Genomic DNA, 21,740 nt, shown 5'->3' with positions numbered 1-21,740 from the left:
GGGAGCCACGGCTAGGCTCAGAAAGCAAGGGACGCAGGGAACAGAAGTTGCGGGAGGAGAGTAAGGTTGTTCTGATGGCATCTTAACTGTCTGCTAAATATTTACAGACTTGGACCATTCACTTCAAATAGGAATCCACAGCAAAAGATTATACTTTCCAAAATATGGCATTATATAACTCGACTTGCCAAGACTGCTGTTATGTAACACCCCGTGGTGAGTGTAGTGCTGGAAGTATATGCCAGCAGTTTTTCCTGTGAGAAAGGAGAATGCCGCGTTGATACAGAGCTGGTATGCATCTCAAGGATCCATGTATGCTGGGGTAGCAGGGCAGTGTGTGGTGATGGATTAGTAGAGGCGAGTAGAGCGCTGGCCACTTCCAACTGCTGTATGGGCCGTAAATATATTGGTAGGTGAACAGAGGCGCCAGAAGGATAAAAGTACATAAAATTTTAAAAAAATTGCTGGGAGGAAGTGGTGGACTCGCCTCCGTTAAAGCAGACACCAAGGACTGTAAATGTATAGATATACACATTTATTGAAAATACCACAGAGGTGCTCTGCTTGCTATAACTGAATTGCTGTTGTTTATCCCCTGCTTATTGCCTGAAGAAGTGGGCTGTGCCCGCGAAACGCGTTGCATCTTTGGGGTATTTTCAATAAATGTGTACATCTATACATTTACAGTCCTTGGTGTCTGCTTTAACGGAGTCGAGTCCACCACTTCCTCCCAGCAATTTTTTAAAAATTTTATGTACTTTTATCCTTCTGGCGCCTCTGTTCACCTACCAATATATTTGAGTCCACCCCAGGTGGAGGGGTGATCTACCCCCTTTCTTCCTATCTACAGAGAGCGACTTCTTAATCCTGAGTGAGGACAGGTCTAATCTCCTCACCTGCCTAATGAGTGGTTACCTAGGTGGTAACCCGTGTTTGTGAGTATTACCATCTCACTGTTTCATTTATCCAATCAATGTTGACATACTACACCATATTGGGCTCTCGATTTCTCTTCAACTTTTGCTGTATGGGCCGGTTCACACGGTCGTTCAGGGGATGTACAATTTGAAATGGCCGTGGCCAAATTTCAGCGCAGGGTGAAGCCAAAAGACGTCTCACCCTGCTGCAGGCAAACTCATGGGTGGCGTTAAAGGTATTCCCTCCCAAGTTCTCGCAACTTGGGGGAATATGTAATTTGTGCACCAGCTATTGCCTCTTTTTTTCTTGCCAACTTGAGCTATTGCCCGTGCCCGTCGCCCTGGGCCACAATACCCATAAATCAAATTCAGTTAATAGAGCCTCTCGCTTAGCATTTGGCATTGGTTCTAGTCAGTCGATCATCTTATCGCATTTTGATGCCCCTAGGGGAACACAGAAGTGCCTAATGTAGCCGATCCTGGACACTACATCAAGGGCGCAAGGAGATGATGGGATTGAGCTCAGCGTTTACTCAAACTACAGGAAAAGCCGATACCATTCTTTAAAAAGCGCTGTCCATTCATTGGACAGTGCTTGAGTGACAAACGCTGCAACCAACACTTGTGTCAACCAGCTCTTTTTTTAACGCATTAGTTTACATTATTTTTTGTTTGTTTTTTATTCCACATGAACTTCTTACTCTACTCTATATTACTAGACTCTTTTTTTTTTGTTTTGTTTTACAAGACTAGACCCCTATTCTTTTTACTCTACATTTACAATTTCATCAACAATTAAAAAACAAACAATCAGCAATCCTTCCTGTCCAGCCAACATTTTGTCAGCTGCAATACTAATGATATCCAACCTTCAAAAGGTTTCCAAACCTAGGTGTGGCCCTTCAGAAGGGAATTAATAACTTACTGGCTACCTCATTCACAGCCAATACACTTATTAAAGTGATCTTGGCCTATCAGTGAATTGGCTATAAAAACAAACAGCCAATCAGATCCTTTGTTTACCTCACATGGTCCACCACTAGAGGTAGAATCATATATACAGAGAAACGTTTCCAATAAAGGTGTGCTTCTTCAGAATGCAGAAGTTTCCTATAGGGGCGTAATTATACATCTAAGGTGACTCCACTAGTGATGTAGAACATAGTTATAACATTTGAAAATCGTTTTAACCTGCACATCCCTGTGAATGGAGAATGGGCGTGACCCTTCCTGGTCCCCATAAAAAAAAATATTTAAAAAATAATACATTTATTAACCTCCCTGGCGGTACAATAAATCCGCCAGGGGGCAGCGCAGCACTTTTTTTTTAAAGCATGTAGCTAGCCTAGTGCTAGCTACATGCTTCCCCCCCTCCCTTCGCTATCCCTGCCACCCCTCCGATCGCCGCCGGCGCTTTTACCCTGCAGGGAATCCCATTCTGAATGGGATTCCCTGTATGGGCTTCCCCGTCGCCATGGCGACGATCACGATGACGTCACCGACGCCGTCGTGACGTCAGCGGGTGCTCCAATCCACCCCTCAGCGCTGCCTGGCACTGATTGGCCAGGCAGCGAAGGGGGTCTGGGGGGTGGGGTGGGGTGGGCGGCGTGGCGGATAGCGGTGAATCGGCGGGTAATGACGGCACTCGTTATGCACACGCAGCTATCAAAGTGCTAGCTGCATGTAGCAAAGAAAAAATTATGTAAATCGGCCCAGCAGGGCCTGAGCGGCACCCTCCGGAGGCTTACCCCATGTCACACACGGGGTTACCGCCAAGGAGGTTAAAGATCCAATAAAAGTATCATTAGATCTTACGACATAAGACACTGTCCTTGAAGCTCTTTCTGCAAGGTGAGGATGCCATTCCCTTGCCTCGCTATTGGGGATGGAGCAACAGTACTGTACAAAGAACAGGGTTATTTAAACCCAAACCAAACAGCATACAGATGCAGCACGTGTCGCCGTACTTTCAATCCCGCCAGTCAGCATGTCAGCTAGCTTGCAAGTCAATAGCGTGCCAATCAGCCTGTTGGTTAGTCTTGTCAGTTAATCAATCCATTTGTCCACCTATCAGTCAGTCTTGTTCAGTTGGTCCATCCTACCAGTCCAGTCAGTCACTCTTCTGTCCTGCTATGCCAGATCATTCTTGCCAAGAATACCATGCCTGTCTGCCCTGCCACCATACCAAAGTTTTGGCTCTCCTATTCTTCCCATTACCAATGGGGCAATCCCAGGGGTCATGACCTGGTAACCACCAGGCAGCAAAGTAGTCTGCCATGCACTAGGAGTTACAGTTATATCTTGTGAGGTGCTCTGTAAAGACTTGTGGTCACTTAGGCATGGGCTTTCCCAGGGGGTGGAGTCTACCATCTGCTGGAATCAACAATGCCCTGACAGCAAACAAGTCAGAAATATTAGCATCCATATCTGCCATTGCTCATGCATTGCTCACCTCTCCTACTGCATTTTGTGTAGTGTAGTGTAGTATAGTGTACAGCCTCCTCCTCATGTGCATGCACCAAATAACATTGTTTATGGGAGCTTGGACTGCTGCACTTAGTAAGCAGTGATGCAGTCCAAGCTGGCTGCACACTCCACTATACCACTTAAAAGGCATCAATGAGCAATGCAAAGTAGTGCTGAACTAGTTAGAACTAGCTCTGCTGCAGGTTTGATCTTTCAGAATTCAATAAACTTTCATGGCCCAGGGAAAGCTATCTTAGCCTGAATAAGATGAATTCTCAGGCAGGTTCACCTGTACTCTCCTATTAATTACTTGAGCATGTCTGGCGAAGGCACATATGCAGGTTACTTCATAATTACAAGAGTAAAAAATGTCCCTCAAACTCTCTATAGCCAAATTTCTCTTGTAAACAATTTACCCCAACCACAACCCACCCATGATAAATGACTTACCAAATGTAAAGTTATTTAACACATAGTATGAATACACTTGGTAAAGCCAAAATTACCCGGCCTTGGCTGGATGGTAATACAAAACAAGGGCTCAGCAAGTTTCAATAATGTGTGATGAAAGCATAAATTTTAAGTTTTGCAGAACCATTTGATCCAATAGCTTTACTGGCAGACAGCATTGGAATCACGGGCCAGGCAGAGGAACAGGAAGGCTCTATACAGGAGACAAGGGTTTGAATCCCGACTTACAGTTCAGTAAGCTAGAATCTATTCAGTAAGAAGTCCATGGGCTAGTTTCGCTAGCACTTCTATTGCCTACTGAGCGCACCCTAGTGTCTGCAGCTCAAGCGCCTAGTCTAAAGGATACCCGAGGTGACATGTGACATGATGAGATAGATGTGTGTATGTACAGTGCCCAGCACACAAATAACTATGCTGTGTTCCTTTTTTTTCTTTCTCTGTCTGAAAGAGTTAAATATCAGGTATGTAAGTGGCTGACTCAGACAAGACAAGTGACTACAGTGTGACCCTCCCTGATAAGAAATTACAGCTATAAGACACTTTCCTAGCAAAAAATGGCTTCTGAGAGCAAGAAAGAGGTAAAAAAAGGGGAATTTCTTATCAGTGAGGGTCACACTGTAGTCACTTCCTGTCTGAGTCAGGACTGAGTCAGCCACTTACATACCGGATATTTAACTCTTTCAGGCAGAGAAAGAAAAAAAGGAACACAGCATAGTTGTGTGCTAGGCACTGTACATACACATGTCTATCTCATCATGTCCCATGTCACTTCGGGTATCCTTTAACAATAATAAGTTTAATAAGTTTGAAGAGGAATAGTAATGACATAGTAAAATCTAACACATTGTTTAGGATACCCATTTTTAGGTTAATAAACCTTGTTTTAGCATCAGAAAGAGAACTTTTATCTATAGGTTGATGTATATTGGTAACCCCCGCCCTTCATGTATACTTAGAGGATACCCAAAGTGACATGGGACATGATGAGATACACATGTGTATGTACAGTGCCTAGCACACAAATAACCAGGCTGTGTTCCTTTTTTTCTTTCTACATACATACACACATCTATCTCATCATGTCACATGTCACCTCGGGTATCCTTTAAAAGGATTTACCTTTGTATTGGCAGTCACAGAGTGTTGGTTTTGTATGATGGCAGATGTGCCTTTGAAGCTTGGCATTTTCTTCAGAGCATCCCTCAGTTGGCGGAATTCTTCCATCTGAGCCTGGAGGTGAAATAGTCAAGTGACAAAGTTCAGCCTCTACACCACAGCGACTCCAGTGATGGCACACTTTATCATGGGACTCCTAAGTCAAGTTCAACTTGGCTAAACAATAAAAAAAAATACAGCAAGTAGGAATAACTGTGAAAAGTATGAGAAATGTAGCTCTTTACATTTCCCCACTGAAAGCCATTGGGTTAAACCTGAATGACTGTTCATCTACTTTTCCTAACTTTATACCGCAGTCACTCAGTCACCAGCTGTGCAAAGTTTGGGGAGCCTGACATTCCAAGTGCGATAATGGCTGCAGAACAGCACTATATAAATACTAAAATAATAAGAATACTAATGGCATCATTAGCGGATCGGAAACAAACTGCTCAGATGTGAACGCTCTCATAGGGAATAACTGCACAAGCGTTTTGAGGGCGATTTTGAAAATTGCCCGCGCTTAAAAAAAGGGCAAAAACGCCCTTAGTGTGAATGTGCCCTAAAGGTTAGTTTGAAAATCAGTTACAATAGACAAATATATGTTTTGAGGGTAGTTGAGAAGATATAACTCAGGAATCCATGTCAAATTCCCACTTTCTAAAATGTGTGCATTCTATACAAATCAGAAAACACTGATTGAGGCACATTAAAAATTATCCATCTAACTAAAAAAAATGGGGCACCCCTATTCAGGTGTTTATTTCAGGGCCTTGCCTTTAGCTGACTCCCTGGTCATCACGTCCACTGTGCACCTGCAACACATTTACCAATATTACTTGTAGACTGCAATCATTGCTGGTGTCTGCGCACCATAAGCCTCTGCACCTCATCACGTACACTCTACATATTTTCCTTCATACTTTCTGGTTCTCCCGAGTCGTGACTGGCACTGTTAATAAACCTCTCCCTGCCTGGTGATTATAAATATGCCACTGCTAAGAGCAGCAGACCTGCAAGTGAAGGCAGAATTTGTTTGGAGCTTCATGAATAAATGATGAAATAATAAGCAGTCAAACAGACAAAACTGTATTAACGTATTTTATGTGAACACGCTGGGAGCGCTCGCAGCCAGATCATTATTACAGTCTGATAAAGGCACTATAATCAGTTCTGAATTTGAGTTGTGTCACGAGAACCGTTTAGCTGCCATTTTGTTCGTTATTTTAAAATTCAGAATAGACTTTTTTTTAGCTAACACAAGCATTTATTTATCAAACACCAACAACTACCATAATCTATCCTAGGGCTCAGCAGATCGGTAGTTTAAAGTTCATACTTTCACATGAATCCAGTAATAAGCATATATGCTGGAGTACTGTCATACGTTGAATTCAGCAGATACAAATAAACAAAAAAATAAAAGACACAAACTCATAAGGAATAAACTTTTTTATGCAATGGGGATGAGAGGGCTGATAGAAGTAGAATAGGTTAAAACTATTAAAGTGTAACTAAACTGTTCTTAAAGGAGGCAGATATATTTATTTCCTTTTACACAATGCCAGCTGCCTGGCCACCCTGATGATTTTTCTAGCATCAATAGTTTCTGAATTGCACACCTGACACAAACGTGACCAATGCATTCAGACTCCAGGTTAGGTGCACACATAGCAGAAATGCTAGCGCTGCAGGAACTGCTGCATTTTTGCCGCTAATGGAAGTCTATGGGCTGCAGGGAAAAAACGCATATGCGTTTTCTATGCGTTTTCAAACCTTTGTTGCATAATATTCAAAAACGCACATAATGAAAGTCAATGGAAACACAGCAGTATGCGTTTTTCATGCTTTTTCTATGCATATTTTGAAAAAAAAATTCTGATGTATTTCGGCTTCCTGTTGTCTTCCTAGTGATTTGCATAAAACGCAAAAGAAAAAGACATACAAAACGCATATGCGTTTTGTGTATGCAAAGTGCAAATGCATTAAAACGCATGCAAAATGCTTAAAAAATGCATCTACAGTGAAAAACCACTCATGCAAACGCACCAAAAATGCAGTAAAATGCAGCAAAAAACGCACACAACATTACCATAAAACATGACATAAAACGCAGCCTTTCCCGCTATGTTATGTGTGCACCTAGCCTTAGTCATAAACATCTGATCTGCAGGCTTGTTCAGGGTATAAATGCAATGGAGGATCAGCGGGGCAGCCAGGCAGTTTGCATTAGCTAAAACTAAATACCGTAAATGTGTCGGCCTCCGTATTCCTCTCACTTCAGGTGTTCTTTGCCTTTGTTAGAACAGACTGTAAAAATGGTAGGCTATTCTGAGCTGCTGTATTTCAGCGTATTCCAGGAAAAATACAATAAATAAATATGTAAAAACAACAACAAAAACTCCACTGACTAAACTTGTATTGCAAATGGCCAGGTGCAATGCACAGTTTAAAAAGTGGAGAAAAGAACCTAATAGCTTAAAGAGACACTGAAGTGAAAAAAAAATTATCATATTATGATTTGTATGTGTAGTACAGCTAAGAAATAAAACATTAAGATCAGATACATCAGTCTAATTGTTTCCAGTACAGGAAGAGTTAAGAAACTCCAGTTGTTATCTCTATACAAAAAAGCCATTAATCTCTACGACTTTCAAAGTCGTGGAGAGGGCTGTTATCTGACTTTTATTATCTCAACTGTTTGTTAACTATTTACTTTTTCTCTGCCAGAGGAGAGGTCATTAGTTCACAGACTGCTCTGAAAGAATCATTTTGAATGCTGAGTGTTGTGTAATCTGCACATATTAGAGAATGATGCAATGTTAGAAAAAACACTATATACCTGAAAATAAAAATATGAGAATATTTTCTTTGCTGCTAATCTTCTAGTAATTATTCATAGTACACAACCAATTCATTATATCATATATTTTTTTACGCTTCAGTGTCTCTTTAACCACTTCCCAACTGAGGGGTTTTACCCCCTGACCACCAGAGCAATTTTCACCTTTCAGCGCTCCTTCCATTCATTCGTCTATAATTTTATCATTACTTATCGCAATGAAATGAACTATATCTTGTTTTTTTCGCCACCAATTAGGCTTTCTTTAGGTGGGACATTATGCCAAGAATAATCTTATTCTAAATGTGTTTTAATGGGCAAATAGGAAAAAATGTGGGAAAAAAATTATTTTTCAGTTTTCGGCCTTTATAGTTTTTAAATAATGCATGCTACTGTAATTAAAACCCATTAAATGTATATGCCTATTTATCCCGGTTATAAAACCGTTTAAATTATGTCCCTATCACAATGTTTGCTGCCAATATTTTAGTTGGAAATAAAGGTGCATTTTTTTCAGTTTTGCGTCCATCCCTAATTACAAGCCCATAGTTTATAAAGTAACAGTGTTATACCCTCTTGTCATAAATATTTAAAAAGTTCAGTCCCTAAGGTAACTATTTGTTTTTTTTTTTATTGTAAATTTTTTATTTTTTTTTTAATTACAAAAAAAAATAAAAATTGGGGAGTGTGGGAGGTAAGGAGTTAATTTTTTGTGTAAAACAAGTTTATTTGTGTGTAAAAAATGGTTAGGGTGTAGTTTTACTATTTGGCCACAAGATGGCAACATTACCAATTTGTTTCATGCGACCTGCAAGCGTCCTTCCGGACGCTTGCAGGAAGTAGAAAGAGGCTGGGACTTTGTTATTTTTTCACAATGATCGCGCTGCTCAGCCGAGCGGCAGCAGATCATTGCGGGGCTTAGATCAACGAACGGGAATGGATTTTCCCGTTCGTTGATCTCTGGGCGAGCGGGCGGCGTGTTTACGAGCGGGAGCGCGGACAGTGGCGGGAGTGCGCAAAGTACGGATTTCTCCGTCCCTGGGGGTGAAAGGATGGAAAAAGGGGCGGAGAAATCCGTACGCGCGGGGGTAAAGTGGTTAAAGGCCAGCTAAAGTGAGAGGGATACAGAGGATGCCATATTTATTTCATTTTAAACAATACCAGTTGCCTGGCAGTCCTCCTGATCCTTTGTCTCTAATACTTTTAGCAATAGACCCTGAACAAGCATGCAGCAGTTCAGGTACTCTTAGTTTTTACTGGATTAACCATATGCTTGTTCTAGGGTTTTGACTCAGACACTACTTATGCCAGAAGTTCAACAGGGCTGCCAGGCAACTGGCATTGCTTACAAGGAAATAAATATGGCAGCCTCCATATCCGTCTTACCTTGGGTTCCCTTTAAAGTTATTTATCTAGAAGCCATACTATAATCCAGCTGAACTATAGTATATTTCCTGCCTCATCTGTATTGCTTATACATTGAAACAAAGAGTCGAAGTGGAGGCTTTGCTGATATTATTGCCTTGCAGTCACTTCAGCTATTCTAGGGTGTTAAAATATTTTTAACCAACTTCCCCTCCTTCCTTATTAAAGTACATTCTCACAATTATATTTTGTACTTTTGGTGCTCCCCCAATCCCATTAATTGCACCCGTAGTATACTGACCGATAGTGGGTTTGTCCTGTGAAAACAACAAGCCCTCTCCTGTGCCCTTCAGCACATGGCAGTCAGGCCACACTCTGTCCCATAACGTGCTAACAGAAATTGGATGAGAGGCAATCCTAACCATGCCCTCTTCCCATTGGGTGCCGTAAAAGGGTGGGCGAGTGGTTGACATAGCCAATTTCCTTTCCATATGGCACTGTAGGAAGCAAAGCAGAGCTGTGACTATGTACTGTCCTGACTCCAGACAGGAGGAAATCAAATAGGACCCAAACCTGTGGTCTTCTGAATTCTGGTTGAATTTCCACTTTTTAGTATAAAGAATTTCTATTCATATGGTCTATAAGATGTGGTGGGGATCAACAAGTGGATTAACGCTGATCAGAACTCAAAATCCTACTTTCCTAGAAAAAAAAAAAAAAATCCCTCCAGAATATAAACTACAATATCCTAACACGTAGGAAGTAGCATTCTAACAGCTTATTCATAAAACATGCCAACTATATGAAAGTGACCTACTTCAAAGTATCCTAGTAAATAAGAAAATGGCATATGGCTAACCAAGCTGAGGTCAGTTTATTTACTAAATTTCCTAAGAAAACAGAGTTATTCATTTAAATAAAAATCAGTAATGTTTACGTGTAACATTTTAAAAAAAAAATTTAAAATGAAAAATCACATTTACAGGTTTCGCCCTGCACTTTTCTTGTTTAAGGTGACCATGAATGTGCTACATTCTATCGCAATTACTTCAGACGGGCGGAAGATAGAAAGAAGAAACAGGTGGAGAAAGCACAGTCGCTTGCCAGTGAACTGTATTCTCAGTCTATTTCTGCTTTCCCATCCCTGCATTAGCATTACGTTCCCCCAAAATATGATCAGTTGTCAAAAACAGAGAGAGGCCAGCATTGGAAAAGTGGGGTGTACGAGAACTTAAGATGCCTCTGGACTTCTCAGTTTCATCCCACTTTAAAAGGAAATACATGTGGCAGCCCTGCTGATTTTTCTCCATATATCCTCCTCACTGCACAGTCACTTCAACATTTAGGAGAGCTTACAGCTGCAGACTGGAGTGATATTTTTTATTATGTATGGTCACTTGTTAAGAGCAGAGACAGCCAAGAAAAAATGAACTCTGAGGATCTGTGTTTGAAACTGAATTAGCAAAGAAAAAAGGGAGGCCGGCAAGAGATCACATTCTAAGAGGTGGGGTTTCGACAACTGTGAAAAGAGCAATAAGGAGATAAACAGAAGATAGCCTGTGTGGCAAAGGGAATACAGTGTGCTCAAGTTCCTTATGCTGGGAATACACCATAATGTTTTTTGGGGGCAAATAGATGGCTTGATAATTTCAGACAGGTCCGATCGTTTTACTGATCGATTTTCGTATAGAATTGATTGGAATTCGATCAGCGAAAAAAAAATTGATTTTATAAAAAGTTTTGGAAAAAATTGAAATATGGTAATGGAACAAACAGGGCCGGATTTGTACTTTCTAGCACCCAAGGCCTGTAAGAGCAGTGAGTCCCTAATGTCTGGTACACACCATGCAATTTCTCATCAGATAATGGGTGAAATCGATTTTGAGATCACTTCTATACAAAGTTGATAATAAGAACTATAAGAAATAAGATTAGACATGTGAGAAATAATCAATTTGACCAGTCTATCTGATGGGAAATTGCATGGTGTGTACCAGGCATGAAGTAGCAGAGCAGTGTTCATCTCCCGCTCTGCTCTCCTGTAATCAGAGACCTGTTACTAAGCTATCAGAAGGCAACATTTTACTGATGGATTATTTCACTGATTTTTTTTTACTGATGGCTAGTAACATGGTACAAAATCTCTACTGCAGTACTGCTACCTTTAAAATGAGCCACCAAGGGGTTAAGATTTAGTTTAGTAGGGGCTGCCATACATTTTTCTAGGGAAGAAAAAACCTTTATTTCTATTAACCTGCCTGGCGTTCTATTAAGATCGCCAGGCAGGCTGCGGGAGGGTTTTTTTTTAATAAAAAAAAAAACTATTTCATGCAGCCAACTGAAAGTTGGCTGCATGAAAGCCCACTAGAGGGCGCTCCGGAGGCGTTCTTCCGATCGCCTCCGGCGCCCAGAATAAACAAGGAAGGCCGCAATGAGCGGCCTTCCTTGTTTTGCTTATATCGTCGCCATAGCGACGAGCGGAGTGACGTCATCGACGTCAGCCGACGTCGTGACGTCAGCCGCCTCCGATCCAGCCCTTAGCGCTGGCCGGAACTTTTTGTTCCGGCTGCGCAGGGCTCAGGCGGCTAGGGGGGCCCTCTTTCGCCGCTGCTCGCGGCGAATCGCCGCAGAGCGGCGGCGATCAGGCAGCACACGCGGCTGGCAAAGTGCCGGCTGCGTGTGCTGCTTTTTATTTCAGCCAAATCGGCCCAGCAGGGCCTGAGCGGCAGCCTCCGGCGGTACTGGACGAGCTGTGCTCGTCCAGACCGCCCAGCAGGTTAAAGATTTACAATCCAGGGGGGTAGAGAGAAGAAGCACTGCCTCAAGTCATTAACAGAGTCTGACAAGCTATACACTGTTCAGCTCAGCTTGAACTGTAAAGTGAAGCTGATAATCCCCTGAATGTAAACCTTATCAATGTAAACCTTACCAGATAGGAAATTCTCTACAACCAGAGTTACACAATGCTCAGCAAGCACATGGTGAACCAGGTTTCTCTATAACCCTGGCGAGGTAACACTATCTCATCACACACCAAGAAGTAAGGAGGATGCAAAAAGCTCTGGAATTCAGGCTGTGTACTGTATGCAGCAAAACAGGGCAGCTTCAAAGCGGGAGAGTTTATTTATTTTGACAAGCAGCCTCTTATCTCTCCAAGTCCTGCCGCCCTTCTACCCTTTTGCTTTTTCAGCACCCAAGGCCATGGCCTTTGTAGCCTTTCCAGAAACCCAGCCCTGGGAACAAAAAGGAATGACTTATGCATTTTTAAAAATATTTAGTAATTTAGAATTCCAGATTAGGGAGGATACTTGAGGAAAACTAGAAAACAATCATATTGAGGCAAAAATAATGATTTGGAAATTGAAAGTCTGTTCAATTTGTTAACTGGAAGAAAAAAAGAGAGACATAGCATGCAGCCCGATTGGGGCGATGGACGGTACAGAGATTTCTGTGAAGTAGTGAGAGTTCACGCATGAGGCAAACTGTGCATATACAGTACAGACCAAAAGTTTGGACACACCATCTCATTCAACGAGTTTTCTTTATTTTCACTACTATGAACATTGTATATTCACACTGAAGGCATCCAAACTATGAATTAACACATGTGGAAGTATAGTACATAACCAAAAAATGTGAAACAACTGAAAATGTCATATTCTAGGTTCTTCAAAGTAGCCACCTTTTGCTTTGATTACTGCTTTGCGCACTCTTGGCATTCTCTTTGAGCTTCAAGAGGTAGTCACCTGAAATTGTCTTCCAACAGTCTTGAAGGAGTTCCCAGAGATGCGCCGCGGCGAAAAATGGGTGTGGCTATCCCGCATAAGTGGGCGTGGCCATGACATGTGGGTGGAGCAGGAGGGCGGATTGGGGCGGGGCTGTTTGCGGGGAAAAAATGGATGTTGGGGTGATTGAGGCGCGCGTAGCGCGCCGAAAGATTGGCGCGGCCATGACATTGTGTGGGCGAAGCTTAACCGTAGCACAGCAAATATAGCCAACTATGACCATTAAATAATAAATGCAGCAACAGTTACCCCAGACACCAGAAAATAAAAACGCAATTTGGGCCACATTTCAGCAGAAATCAAACGCAATTAGGGCACATTTTCAGCAGAAATCAAACGCAATTAGGGCACATTTTCAGCCGAAATCAAACGCAATTAGGGCACATTTTCAGCAGAAATCAAACGCAATTAGGGCAGAGTTCAGCAGAAATCAAACGCAATTAGGGCCACATTTTCAGCAGATATCAAACGCATTTAGGGCACAGTTCAGCAGAAATCAATCGCAATTAGGGCCACATTTTCAGCAGATATCAAACGCAATTAGGGCACAGTTCAGCAGAAATCAATCGCAATTAGGGCCACATTTTCAGCAGATATCAAACGCATTTAGGGCACAGTTCAGCAGAAATCAATCGAAATTAGGGCCACATTTTCAGCAGATATCAAACGCATTTAGGGCACAGTTCAGCAGAAATCAATCGCAATTAGGGCCACATTTTCAGCAGATATCAAACGCATTTAGGGCACAGTTCAGCAGAAATCAATCGCAATTAGGGCCACATTTTCAGCAGATATCAAACGCATTTAGGGCACAGTTCAGCAGAAATCAATCGCAATTAGGGCCACATTTTCAGCAGATATCAAACGCATTTAGGGCACAGTTCAGCAGAAATCAATCGCAATTAGGGCCACATTTTCAGCAGATATCAAACGCATTTAGGGCACAGTTCAGCAGAAATCAATCGCAATTAGGGCCACATTTTCAGCAGATATCAAACGCATTTAGGGCACAGTTCAGCAGAAATCAATCGCAATTAGGGCCACATTTTCAGCAGATATCAAACGCATTTAGGGCACAGTTCAGCAGAAATCAATCGCAAATTCGCAATTAGGGCTGCGGCTGCAAAAAGAAAAGAATTTACTCACCTGGCAGGCTGGCACTGGCAGAAGTCTTCTCTCCCTGGTCTCCTCTCCCGGCCGGCTTCTCAGGCGCGCAGTTCCCACGGAGCTCCCTTCCTGGCTTCCTCCTCCAATCTCCCGCGCTGATTCATGCAGGGCTACGGGTCGGGAAGATGGCCACCCGAAGCCCTGTACTGGAGACATAGTCTCCAGAGCAGGGCTTCGGCGGCGGCCATCTTCCTGTAGCCCTGCTCTGCTCTGCCAGCCCGGCGGGGCTGCGGGGAAAAAGTGACGTCACGCCGACGTCACGGAGCCGCCGAGGCCCCTAAGATTGTGAGGCCCCAAGCGACCGCTTGGTTCGCTTTATGCCTCGCGGCGCCCCTGCTAATGTCCATTCCTTGTGTTCTTTAGCACAAACAAGTCTCTTCCGCTTATTGCATTGTCCTTAGCAGTGGTTTCCTAGCAGATATTCTACCATGAAGGCCTGATTCACACAGTCTCTTCATAACAGTTGTTCTAGAGATGTGTCTGCTGCTAGAACTGTGTGTGGCATTGACCTGGTTTCTAATCTGAGCTGCTGTTAACCTGCGATTTCTGAGGCTAGTGACTCGGATGAACTTATCCTCCACAGCAGAGGTGACTCTTGGTCTTCCTTTCCTGGGGCGGTCCGCATGTGAACCAGCTTCTTTATAGCGTTTGATGGTTTTTGAGACTGCACTTGGGGACACTTTCAAAGTTTTCCCAATTTTTCGGACTGACTGACCTTCATTTCTTAAAGTAATGATGGCCACTCATTTTTCTTTACTTAGAATTTGTATTATGGCAAGAAAAAAGCAGCTAACAGTCTATTCAGTAGGACTATCAGCTGTGTATCCACCTGACTTCTCCACAACGCAACTGATGGCCCCAACCCCATTTATAAGGCAAGAAATCCAACTTATTAAACCTGACAGTGTTTGACTGATAATTTTGATAGTACTTTTTCACCCAGTTTTTGGTACTTTTTTCTATTGCAAAGTGCAGAAAAGTTATTTTAAGTTGAAGAAGAAAAATTATCTCCTAGGAGAAAACTCAGGAGAAAGAGTTAATTGCATATGAGCCCAGGTATGAATATATCACCTTGGAGAAAACGCAGCAGAAAAAGATAATGGAGTAGGAGCCTTTGTTTGCTACCCCTGCCGTAGCTACCTGTATGTAAAGTCATTGGCATATGGATACCGTCTGCAGCAAATTACTGCATCCCTGCAAAAGAGACCTGTGGATTGGCTAATTAGCTGGATCCAAACTCAGTGGTGAAAGTTCTATGTGAAATTTGGCAGGACAGCATTTAGCACAGTGCAAGTCAGGGTGTGAGGTTCATGCAGATGTGTTTTATGGCTGGTAGAGTGTATGGCCGTATAGATCGAATCCACCCCTCATGTATATCATAGACCAGTAAGTTTTAACTTTGTGTTTGTAAATATTTTTTGGTATAAGCATTTTCTGGTGAAGGTTATTTTTTTTAGATAAATCTGTCTTTTGGTCCTAATAGGTCTAATATACTGTCAGGTTTATCTCTTTCCAAAAGGAAGTGTTGCTCCCACTTTGTTTTTGCAACATTATAAGAGCATTGTGTACCTCCCAGCATGTGGGTGGGACAGTTGGTGGACAGTCTTTAATCCAGGTCTGAAAAATACATTTTTCCCTGTTATGTAAATCCTACCCATTAACAGGGTAGTTGTAGTTGAGTGTACATGGTTGTAAATATCAAGGTCTGACCATCCTTACAGTATAAGGACATTTTTCGAAATGTTTTTCTTCTTCAAAAAAAGGACTAGAAGACATTGAAATTGAATTACTTTAATTGGATAATGAAAAATGTATGTTGAAGTTGCAGGAATACATCCTGGAGTGCTTCTTAAAGAGGAGCTGTTAGGTATAGGGTCTCAGAGAAAATAAACACATATATCAGTAGCTAAAGATTGGCTGTACTTACATTACATATGCATTTCACTGTCCACGTTTGGATTTCACAGAATTTGTATATAGTATATGCAGAGATAGATGCTCCTGACAGCTCATGGCAGGCTCCATGTTTGTGAAGCCAAATGTGTCGTCATGTCCTGCCTGCTTCTGATCACAGATAAGCTCGTTCTTGAACAACACGGTGTGCAGTGAATATTAATGAGCCATGTGGCTAGGAACAATAGCTGAGTCCTGCAGTGTACTCTGCCCCGAGATTTATCAGTGCTTCGCGCTGGACTGATTAGAAGCTCCTGTACCGTCTCATTAGCAGCCGAGGGGAGGGCCCCAGAATGCTTTGCAGTTTAGCTGCGGCTTGCGTCTTTATGGGTCTATAACAGACTTTAAGATAAGCACACATCAAAGGTAACTGAAATGTTTATCTTCACTAATGGCTTTTGAGCTTCCTTCTAAACTGTTTAACACAGGAGAATAGAGGTTTAAATTAGCTTCTGCAGCCTGACAGTTACTCTTTAATTAATCGGGGGTGCAACCCTTTCCTGCCAATGATCTGGGAGGCTATAATGGGTATTAAAATTAATTAACTTACCTTCAGTAAGTACACCCATCCCATATAGTAATTGCTGTCTGCCCAAAAGTTGCAGCCCAATTACGTGGCATGGATCCTTGTGAATACATATACCACCAACTGGCTGGGCAAAGAGATAGCAGCATCTTTTTAATAGTACTCATGCGAGTGATATTTACATATGCGGAAACTAGGGATGGATCTTTATCCAGGCTTTTGGATTCTGCAAAAGTCTTGAGACTGGGGCGGAGGTTCACCTTCCAGCAGGACAACGACCCTAAACATAAAGCCAGGGCAACAATGGAATGGTTTAAAACAAAAACATATCCATGTGTGAGAGTGGCCCAGTCAAAGTCCAGATCTAAATCCAATTCAGAATCTGTGGCAAGATCTGAAAAGTGCTGTTCACAAACGCTGTCTATCTAATCTGATTAAGATGGAGGAGTTTTGCAACGAAGAATGGGCAAGGATTTCAGTCTCTAGATGTGCAAAGCTGCTAAAGACATACCCTAAAAGACTGGCAGCTGTAATTGCAGCAAAAGGTGGTTCTACAAAGTATTGACTCAGGGGGCTGAATAATTACGCACACCCCACTTTGCAGTTATTTTGTTTTTGTTTTAATGTTTGGAATCATGTATGATTTTCGTTCCACTTCTCATGCGTACACCACTTTGTATTGGTTTCATGTGGAATTCCAATAAAATTGATTCATGTTTGTGGCAGCAATATGACAAAATGTGGAAAACTTAAAGGGGGCCGAATACTTTTGCAAACCACTGTATTCAGAGTCTTGTTTGATGTTGAGGGGAGGGGAGATTCCCAAGTTGAACACAAAGCTCTATCTCAGAGCTGCAATGATTGGCAAATGACAGCAGCTGTAGCTCTCCCACTGCCTGTATTCCGCCCCTCTTCGGGGAAAAACCTCAGTGGTGTTTTTTTGTTTTTTTATTCTAAAGGGTCCAGAAGCACTGCAGCTGCAGAGCCTCAGAACATTTCAATTAAAGATGATCATGGCTGTGTTGCCACTGGAAGAAGGGGGTGGGGGGGATGTCTCGGATACACTAATGCAGCTCACACACCTGAAACATAAATAATTGATAGCACGGCTGGTACAGACACAGCACAAAAGTCTACTGGTACCAGACATAGCTACATCACACTACTGGCTTAACTCTGTGCACTCTCCTCTAGTTAGCAAGCATACAAGTATAGATTAGCAAGCTCCCTCTCCCCATATTGGGTGCTTCTAGCAGGGGGTTATGGGAAAATTGGATGCTTACACCGACTGTATAGAAAATGCACTTAAAGAGACTCTGTAACATTCAAAAGATCCCCTGGGGGGTACTCACCTCGGGTGGGGGAAGCCTCCGGATCCTAATGAGGCTTCCCACGCCGTCCTCTGTCCCACGGGGGTCTCGCCGCAGCCCTCCGAACAGCCGGCGACTGTGCCGACTGTCATTTCAATATTTACCTTTGCTGGCTCCAGCGGGGGCACTGTGGCGGCTTTCCATTCCGAACTACACGGAAATACCCGATCTCATTCGGGTCCGCTCTACTGCGCAGGCGCAGGAAACTTGCGCCTGCGCAGTAGAGCGGACCCGACGGCGATCGGGTATTTCCGTATAGTTCGGAGCCGACAGCCGTCAGAGCGCCTGCGCAGGAGCCAGGAAGGTAAATATTGACGTCACCGCTGCCCGGACTCCACGGAGGGCTGCAGCGAGACCCCTGACGGATGGAGGACGGCGTGGGAAGCCTCATTAGGATCCGGAGGCTTCCCCCACCCGAGGTGAGTACCCCCCAGGGGATCTTTTCATGTTACAGTTCCTCTTTAAACCTTTTTTAATTAATACATAATTGAATTAAATGGTGCTTTCTATGTTTTCATGGAGTTTAGCTTTGAGTTCAGAAAATCACTTATTATGATAATATCCATTATTAGATATTTTTTAAGCAGAAGTCATGCAGGGAAGGCTTATCTCAATTACACTAATAGCTCTGCCAATCAAACTCCTCCACAGCTTATAATGGATTACAAATCATTCAGGTTCCTTCAGAAATGTATAAAAGGAATACAGAGGTTGCAGAGTTCTCTGCCTGCTTTATACAAAAATACACATACGGTAATTTAAAAAAAAGTTAAATCGATTGAGAAATTATTCACCACTGAAACATTTCCAACTCTACACAAAAAGGTCTCCACTGTCATTGTTCCTGCTGGAGAGAATCGCTAACTTCCCATTATTATCTTTTATTTATATAGCACCAACATCTTCCGTAGCGAAGTACATAGTGCAAAACAAATATTGGGGAACATATATAAATAAGGAGTTTAAGACACTGTACAATCATGACAAAGCACAAATACATAGTTCATGTGTGGTTTGAGATATCACTAGAATTGGTACACGTATGATAAATTACAACAAAAATAAGAAACAATAAGAGGCCGTCCCTGACCTTGTGAGCTTCCAATCTAGAAGGTGGTGGGGTGAAAACAATAGGGAAGGTGACACAGGGGTTAGCAGACGAAGAGCCTCCATTGCGCCCTACAACAAATTATAGGCTTGTCTGAACATGTGAGTTTTGAGGGTACGTTTGGAAGTTTCCAGGTTTGGAATATGATAAACAGGCTGTGAAAAAGTTCCAAAGGAGAGGTGATGCTTGTGAGAAGTCCTGGATGCGGGAGTGAGAGGAGCGGACCAAGAGAGAGGACAAGAGAGTCTCCTGGGAGGTATGACGTTTCTGGGTGGGATGGTTTCTGAAGATTAATGGGGAGATGTATGCAGGTGACAACTTGTGTAGAGATTTGTATGGTAGCGTGAGGTGTTTACACTGGATCCTTTGGGTGATTGGTGGGCCAATGGAAGGAGGAAGCGAGGGACATGGTTCCAGGAAGGGACAAAAGAGGAGGAATAACCTAAACATGGTTCTAACCTCTTTCCATACTACCTAGAATTAAAAAAAAATCCCTGAATTGGGATAGTAAAATAAGATATTGTTAACGGTATAGCATTTACCAATTTCATAGAAGTAGCGAGGTCTAAATTATCACCTTTTAAAATGGAAATGTTTTAAAATATGTTTAAGTAACAGAGCTTCACCAATCTATGGATATGAGAACTGATAAGCTCTTTAATAATGCAGATTGATCCATTAGTTTCTAATACATATAGAGGAAAAAAATGACTTGTATAGCAACAATGTATCCTACATGAATTTAATGACCATTATTTTAAGTGAAAATATACTTCTAGCCTCATTAGGCCTTACAGGTTTATTGGGCCCATGCAGTGGTGCACTCTGACCTTTTATCACCCCCACCCTGAACCTGAAACTTCCCATATGCTGTGTTGTGATTGGATGCATTTCACCTTTGCTTTCATAGATACATTTTGTAGTCTCCTGTTGATTACCTCGCTTATGAGTGAAATAAATTTGATGTTACTTAACCTTCCTGACGGTAACTCAGAGTCACGCTCAGGGTGGTAAGAAGCAGCCAGCAGCGGTAATCCTGAGACTTGGGGGAGCCTCCGAGAGGTATAGGGAGAAAGCGACAGCATGGCAGCGTTTCAAATCACCTCCCCCGGGATCCAGATGCCGGCAGCCATTCTTCTTCAGGTCCTTGGAGGCTCTGGATCCCTCTGGTGAGATCACAGTTTGTTGTCATGACAACAAACTGTGATCTCACTATAGGGTGACAGCGCCAGCCACCTGGAAGACAGAGGGAAACTTGCAGCTCTGCAGGGAGGTGAATAAGTGCAGGGGCTGCTGCAGATCTCTCTGTAGTGTGTTTTTTTCCTGGTTTTAAAGTCTCCAAAGCACTTTCAATAAATTTTTTTTTTTACTTCTTTATAAACTGCAAGGAATAATGGTAACCATTACATCGGCTTGCTTAAATATTTATTATTTAACACAGCCTTTTTTCAGAATCTGCAAGATAGTAAATGTCATTGCTGCCAACCACTGGATTCATCCAGTTATCAAAAATGACCTCTACTCTGCACATATACTAAAGGTGGCCATACACTGGTCGATTTGCCATTAGATTCGACCAACAGATAGATCCCTCTCTGATCGAATCTGATCAGAGAGGGATCGTATGGCCACCTCTACTGTAAACAGATTGTGAATCGATTTCAGCCTGAAACCAATCACAATCTGTGGAGCTGCCGCCCCCCCCCCCCCCCCCTGCATACATTACCTGTTCCGGCCGGCGCGAGTCCCCGCTGTCTTCTTCTCCGCTCCGAGTCTGCTCCAGCTACTGAACTTCCTGTCCAGGAGAAGTTTAAACAGTAGAGTGCGCTCTACTGTTCCTGCCGGGACAGGAAGTTCTGTCTAGCTCTGGAGCCCGAAGCGGAGAAGAAACGGTCTGGAGCCTGAAGCGGAGAAGAAACGGTCTGGAGCCTGAAGCGGAGAAGAAACGGTCTGGAGCCTGAAGCAGAGAAGAAGACCAGGGGACTCGCGCCGGCTGGAGCAGGTAATGTATTACCGCTGTATTGCGTCGGTCATTCGAACGGCGCTAACGACGCACTCCCGACCCGCTAGCGTCCGAGAAAAATCTTCCGCACGGATGGGTCGACGGGAATCGATGGGAACGATCGATTTCGGACGGAAATCGATCGTTCTGTCAGCAGTGTGCGCGGCGATTTCACAGCCATTTCGATCACTGTGATCGAAACGGCTGTATATCGGCGGGTGTATGGGCCCCTTTAGGGCTGATTTAGATGACCATCTGAGCCAGCAGCCCAGCATCTCAGTCAAAACTTTTTGGTTAGTGAGCCAAAAAGCTTTTGACAACCTTCAGGAGCACTTCCAGTCGTTCATCAAATGCATCGCGTTTTGACCCTCGCAGGGAGACATGGAAGAGCCATAGTTAGCCTATTCTGGACACCATTAGTGCGAACGACTTTAATTGTACCGCAGTTTCCCTTCATTTGAATAGACAGCGCGTAAATGACGAGAGCCAAAATCATCTTTTAACTCATGCAGTGAGACGCACATTGCTAGGAAGTCCTACAAATTTGATGACTGAAAAAACTGCAATATTAGCAGTTCTGAAAAGGTAAGATTTTTTTTTTGCAATTAAAAAG

The 21,740-nt window shown here is 42.9% G+C and overlaps 1 protein-coding gene across 3 annotated transcripts in view; it reads right to left on the bottom strand.

Annotated features, from left to right (window-relative positions):
• The window catches only part of LOC137521396 (Golgi integral membrane protein 4-like), a 212,441-nt gene that overhangs the window by 84,721 nt on the left and 105,980 nt on the right, over positions 1-21,740 (bottom strand). For 2 of the 3 annotated variants that reach the window (XM_068240577.1, XM_068240579.1), the window contains exon 7: positions 4,974-5,084. The exons of the other annotated variant lie outside the window; for it this stretch is intronic. In XM_068240577.1, the coding sequence (XP_068096678.1) occupies positions 4,974-5,084 (111 nt within the window). The remainder of the gene's footprint in view (positions 1-4,973; positions 5,085-21,740) is intronic. 3 annotated transcript variants of the gene reach the window in all.

Source organism: Hyperolius riggenbachi, chromosome 6, assembly GCF_040937935.1.
Source record: "Hyperolius riggenbachi isolate aHypRig1 chromosome 6, aHypRig1.pri, whole genome shotgun sequence".
In the NCBI taxonomy this organism is placed as follows: domain Eukaryota; kingdom Metazoa; phylum Chordata; class Amphibia; order Anura; family Hyperoliidae; genus Hyperolius; species Hyperolius riggenbachi.
This window is presented reverse-complemented; position numbering and strand designations above follow the sequence as displayed.